General features: G+C 30.8%; 1 protein-coding gene across 2 annotated transcripts in view; it reads left to right on the top strand.

Annotated features, from left to right (window-relative positions):
• The window catches only part of LOC106462852 (cytochrome P450 3A19-like), a 38,068-nt gene that overhangs the window by 10,616 nt on the left and 20,774 nt on the right, over positions 1 to 6,678 (top strand). For both annotated transcript variants that reach the window (XM_022390243.1, XM_013922815.2), the window contains exons 5-6: positions 4,625 to 4,764; positions 6,276 to 6,391. In XM_022390243.1, coding sequence (XP_022245951.1) covers positions 4,625 to 4,764; positions 6,276 to 6,391 — 256 coding nt within the window. The remainder of the gene's footprint in view (positions 1 to 4,624; positions 4,765 to 6,275; positions 6,392 to 6,678) is intronic.

The raw sequence follows: 6,678 nt of genomic DNA on the forward strand, positions 1-6,678 counted from the left end.
CCCCAGTGAAAGAATAGACCATTCCAAGCTTTTACTTGTTGTTAAACAAATGTTTAAACAACTCTATTTATTCAATCATATGACTTCATGTTTTGAATGCTCTTGACACAATGCAGAGTTTATGCACTATTTTCCATTCTCTTAATTTCCATATCATTTATTTTGCATGTGTCAGGAGAATGTATGTTCACCATAAGTCATATTTTCTTGTTGAATGTCATACTGTTAACTTTGCTTGGTATGAATTCTGAAGTTAATGTTAACTAATGTTGATAATATTTCTAGCAATATCAGAAATTTTATAAGTATTTTGGAGGCTAAGCTTAACCATGTAGTCTGTCTTTAGTGTGCAAGAAGATTCCTTGACTTTATTGATGGCCAAGATATTTAGGTTCATAATACTCAGTGGCAGAACATCTTTTGTTTATATCCATTCATCTTCATTCTGTGAAGAGCAGGATTTTTCAGATAGCTCTATTTCCAAAGAAGATTCTGATGATCTGATTTCAGATTTTCTTGGATATATTTTATTTCAAGTCTTGAACTAATTCTGCTATGCCTTAAGGTGCTGATTAAATGATTCAATTATTGAATATTTGTTTTCCATTATCTTCAGTTATTGGGGTCATTGCTAGATGATGCTTTTAGGTATCAGCTACATGTTAATACATATGCGAATCACATTCATCAGATCTTTCTCTGGTTACATCTACAAACTGGCTTGTGCAATTTATCCGTCTTGTTTACTGGGATATTCTTAAACACCTTAAAAGTGAATTTTGGGTTAATTTTCAATAAATTTGCCAGTACCCTTTAATAAATATCTTGCAGTCAGCATGTGGATAAATCTGAATATTTTCTTGAAATTTTATTTACATTATATTGCTGTCTTTTCAGCTTCAGGATTCCATTTGTCTCTGAATGTGGTTCTTCAAGCCAGATGGAATCCTTAACAAACGAATTATTCTCTATTATCTTTTTAATTACCACTTGGGGCCCAGATATTTCTGCATTGCTAAATGGCTGTTAACAATTCCTAGGTTGTTTGAGGTTGAGAAATTATTTGATTATAAAACAACAAGAGAAGAAAAAAAAATGCACAGTCTCTTTCCTTATAATATGAGACTCCGTGTATTGATTTATCCAGTCAGAACTCTAGCATGGCACATTTATATCTGTGTTTGTCCAAAATTCCATCCTCTGTGCTGGAACTCCATGAGAGGGTGATGCCTTCTGGAATTGGACAGAGGATGTCATTTGGTGGCTGATGGTGATGCCTTGACAGGAATCTTTCTCAGCTCTGCTTGCATGTCCTTGTGTAGAATTTGAAACTTCAGTATGAGATGCCCATTTTCCATATGACGTCTCTTAGCTCCTACTAGGATAGGATATCACCTTATATCTTTCATTTTACTTTTTGTTTCTTTTTAACTTTAACTGGTGTTCCTATTGCACTTTCCTAGATTGTGAAACTTATCTAGTTCTTTTCAGTTCTCCCTGGATTAGTAGATTAGCATGAGGGAATGGCCTTAGATCCAAGAGCACGTGCAATTTTTAATTATTAATGATTTGTTCCTCTGAGAATCTTCTCAGGACAATGCTTTGCACTTTCCCGCTGCTTACGTGACATATCATTACCTGTTACCGCACCTGAGAATGAGCATGGTTCTACAGCTTTTATTATTACTGTCTGACCTCCTAGAGGATGGGCCACCCCACTCAGTTCTCTCTTGAATCCAGTTCATTGACCTTTCTCTGGTTCTAGATTCTACTCAAACTAGATCTACTTGACCACTTAATTCATTTATCATGGTCTAGGAATGTACCTTCCTGCCTAAGAGACTTACTGTTGGGGAACCAGTGTTCCTTATGACAGTCTTTGTTTCACTTTTCCTGTTCAATGTGGGTATTTTAGTTTTTAGTATTTCAGAGGCAAGTCTATGTGATTTTGATTTAAATTTTTTAGAACTAAAATGAATTTCATACATATATTTTCCTTCTGAAATGCATTCCCACCCACTTTTTCACAACTGGAATGAATATATTATATTGTCACACTGCAAACAAAGAAATTTGGTTAGGTAGGAAAGCAGGTTTTATGTATGTTCTCCTGATACATAAACAGTAAGTCACCTGGAAGGTTAGAAAGTTGAAAATTATTTTTTTTGCATCGTATCAAGAACAATCAGAACTTCAACTCGCATGGTTGTTGACAGAATGAAAGCAACTCAACAAGAAAAGGCTTTTAGTATTTCAGTTTGAAATTTCATTTTAATTCTAAAAATGTAAAAAATACAGTGTCTGTAGGTAGTGTATAAAGCATGTTAAACAGGTCTTGTATGTTGTTAGTACTGCTGACCTAATATTAGAAAATGTTATCTTATTTAGTTTCACTAACTTTCTTATACATCTCTAAAAGCATTTCATTGCAAGATTACTTGTTTGGAAAAAATCACAGTTAACTCTGATGACCATATACTTCTACGTGTTGAATACTGTGAAATATAAACAGACTGTGTTGTTATTTGCTGTGCTGTTTTTTCATAATGTAGGAAGTGTAAGCTGGGTTTTCAGATTTTGTTCAACATCCTTTGAGGAAAAGATCTTATTTAATTTTTTAGAAGTTATGTTGTAAACACAAATTGTGGTAGTAATTTTTTTTTCCTGTGAGCCTTTGAAACATGAATTTTCATTGTTATGTAAGAGTAGTTTCAATAAGTAATATCAAATCATTTTGTGTTTTAGCACAAACCATCCACTTCATAAACTTTATCAAAACTTGTAAGTATATACATGTACGTAACTAAACAGTTACTGCAAGAAGCAAACACCAAGCTAACAAAAGCAACCATCAAACAAACTGGAACAAAATCCTTCTGCTTCGAAATGTTAACAATTCTATATACATAAAGTACGTTCCCTTAGTTCAGTATAAATATTTCAGGAAAGTTATTATAGTTTCATTTATTGTAATCAAAGGAAGAAATGCACCTATTCACAAAGAACACTAAATATATGTATATGCATAGGCATCTCGTGAATCTTTTGTTTGTACAGAAGAATCAGTTTGTGTTTGTAAATAAATAAGTACTTTTAGTTGACACACATACACCCTCTTTCACTCTCTCCATGTATACTTTAAATTATTTTTGAATTAATGAAAATAATGCCTGGTGAAGAACATGTGAGGTTAAGCCTTGCCAAGCCTCTTATATGTCACTCCTAAGTCGGTCATAAGCTTGATATTATAAAACTTGATGAAACTAATATATATATATATATATATATATGGTACTTAAATGATACACAATTCACAAAATGTGTACCACAGTATAAATATTCCATACTTCTTGACAACAAGATAATGTCAGCCTTTAACTTGGGTACATAATGAGGGAATCTCCAGTGTCATGACACTGCTCAGATTAATCCCAAGTTCACTATTCATAGTCATCTCGTAGTTTATTAAGTAGTAGGTTATCTTGAAATACGATCCAGTGTATTTTTCACATACATTTTCATTAGACTAGCTTTCCAGCCAAAATAATGAAGCTTCAGGAAAGTATAATTGTTTATAGTAAAAAAGGTCTTGTATGTTTGCCAATGAAGTTACAAGGTGAAAACAGATTTTTAATAAAATATTTTTATCTGCGTCATCTGACTGGTTAACGATATAGGCTTCTAACTCTTCATAAGTAAAATATTACTGAAAAATTCGGGGCCGAAAATTTGAAGTCTATAAGAATGTTCAGTTATGATTTTATGGTTAATAGAAGAAAATGGGTGATAATTCTGATTTCTCATCAACACATCTTGGCTGGAAGTATGCTGTACCCTAAAACAGTGTTAAAGAAAAAAACTAATACCACTTTTTTCATTTCACAATACACATGGAAATGTTTAGGAAGATTTTTCTCTTAACAGAAAATCAAGTCAGACCTGTTTCTTAAAGGGTGTTGAATGAATTTTGAAAGAAGAGGCTCTTTCGAGAATCTTCTGTACTATCAAGAGAAAATTGTGATGAGTTTATATTTAAGTAAGTAGGTTAAAAATGAATAGTGGGGTTTAATTTAAAGTTAGACTTACATTTTTCTATTATTAGCTGCAGCATAGTGGCTCATAAAATGGCTCAGAGTTTTTTTGTTGTTTTTCAAGTGGAAACTCATAGCTCCATCATCTCTTGATCGATTTGAGATCTAATTACAGTTTTGGACTCAGGAGTTCAAATTCTTTTAATTGATGTATTTGACCACATCCCAAGGTATCATAGATTAATTTACTCTAATCCTGCCTAAAACAATTTGAAGACCTTCGGCTCTTGAGGATTCTCTCTTGTTATTTGTTTTCAATAGAGCTAGAATTGCTTTTGAAAAGAAATAATATTGACCAGAAATAATTTCAATAGATGGAAAATTATACCTATGTTTCATACAAGATCAAAGAAATTTAAATCTGTGGTAATAAGATTTTCTTGAAAATCTCATGCTTTTACTTTATAGACCTTAAAAATAAATTTAGTTAGATTTTTTTTTCTTCTTATCATAAAAGGAATTTTTGGTGATAAATGAACTTATTTGAGGCAGGACATTTCATGCTAAAATCACTTTTCTTTTTGTATACTTAGGTATTTTGAAAGCTTAACCATGGACATTATAGCACAATGTGCCTTTGGTATTAAAATAAGTTCCCTTGATGACCCAAACAATCAATTTGTTTTGAATGGCAAGAAGTTTTTTAGTGGATCTTGGAGATTTTTGTTGTTTAGTAAGTGACAGTTTTCTTTAATATATAACAATATATATATTACGAGTTTCAGTGGAAATCCCTCATTTCCAAAAACCTATGATTAATTTAGTAATTTAAAATAAAACTCTTACAAATTAATTTACTAATACAACCATAAGATCCTGAATATATGCTTAATGAAAACATAGTATTTTCACACATCCTAATCAGATTGTAAGTAAATAACCATATAATAATAATAATAACAAGTTGGAAAAACAATGGTATATAGGCATAATAAAGTGATTTATTTTGGGGGGAACATACTACATGTTTGTGATTTATTTGGGGGGAACTTACTACATGTTTCTGAGATGATACCTGTCCTCTTCACACAAATTAACTTGATCAATTGTGCATCTGCCTATGAGACTTGCATGCCACCAGAAATTTTGTTTAAATGTAATTTATTTAAAATATATTTGTATTTCAAACTTTCTCTCAAATTTATTTGTAATTAAACTATTCATGGGGTAGGTAGTAGAGAAAATATTTTTCTTCAATTGTGATAGATTAATTTGCCTAGTTTCCCCTTCATTGAAAGCTCAACATGTGTACATCTACAGGTACTGATTATTGAACTTTGTTACTGACTGATTTAGTATTTTTTTCAATTAAAATGTTAAGCCACAAGGGCAAAAAGAGAAACTGTTCAGACAATACATGTACATATTTTTCATAATGGCATTATCAAAATACTAAACAAATATTCTTAAATGATGTTTCTGATTCTTTATGGTGAAATATTGTATCACAGGAATGCACTTAATTTTATAACGTAAAACATATTGTGCTTTTAATAGCAATTTTTTAAGAACTGACAGAAAGGTAGCTATATCATTCAATGATCATCAAGCCAGTTCTTTTTTTATGCTTTCTCGTCCACCAACTCCTCCTCAAGTTCATTTCTATTTCAAGAGATATTCTCCACCAAGCTGTTAGAATATTTGCCAACAATTTTACCATCAATTATACTTATCATAAGACATTAGTATTAAGTCTATTATATCATTCAAAACTACATTTTTTTGTTCAGTCTTTTGGGACTTTTAAAGAGGAAGGCTGTTATTTTATGTCACTGTATGAAAAATCCCTTATTACTTTAAAGTTTCTTTTTTAAAGTAATAGAAAAAAAATAAAAACATCTCTTTTAATGCATATTTTACTCGCATGTAAAATCACTAGATTTAGAAAAGAACACATATAATATAGTCAAATAAACCTAATAAGTGTGGTGCTCATCTTGCTAATGATTTAACAGTAAACAAATCATTAACCAATCAACAACCTTTATCAAGGTTAAGATATGTAGAATAAAAAATCACATATTATCATTTGAAATTGGGTTACTATTTTTAATAAAAAATTATTTTCCAATTTAAAACAAACAACTGCATTGAGCAAAATGTGTCGCTAGCAATGGATATGGTGGACTTGTATAAATGATCAAAATATAATATGTAAAACTGAAAAATATATTATCCTTTCAGTTTTATTTCCTTGGGTATTTAGAACATTGAACATTGGTCTAATAGACTCTCAAGCTGAACAGTTTTTTAAGGATACTACAATGAAATTGATAGAAGAAAGAAGAAAATCCAATCAGGTAGAATATACATGTAATTATGCATGTTTTCATTCTAAAACAATTTTTTTTTGTTTCAAACCATTTAAACACTTATGCAATGAAGAGTTTTTGTTTTCTCTTCTTGTTATATATTTTAACCTTAAAAAATAATGAAGTACTCATTTTAGAGACTAGACTGTTTTGAAAATGCTCAGTTTGTATTTATTTTTTATGCTAAAAATTTAGTTTGTTCTTCTCTTTTTTTTAAATCGGGTAGACTTACCTCTGAAATACTGAAAACCTTTCCTCGTTGATTTGCTTTCATA

This window comes from Limulus polyphemus, unplaced genomic scaffold, assembly GCF_000517525.1.
Source record: "Limulus polyphemus unplaced genomic scaffold, Limulus_polyphemus-2.1.2 Scaffold1267, whole genome shotgun sequence".
NCBI classification, from domain to species: Eukaryota; Metazoa; Arthropoda; class Merostomata; order Xiphosura; family Limulidae; genus Limulus; species Limulus polyphemus.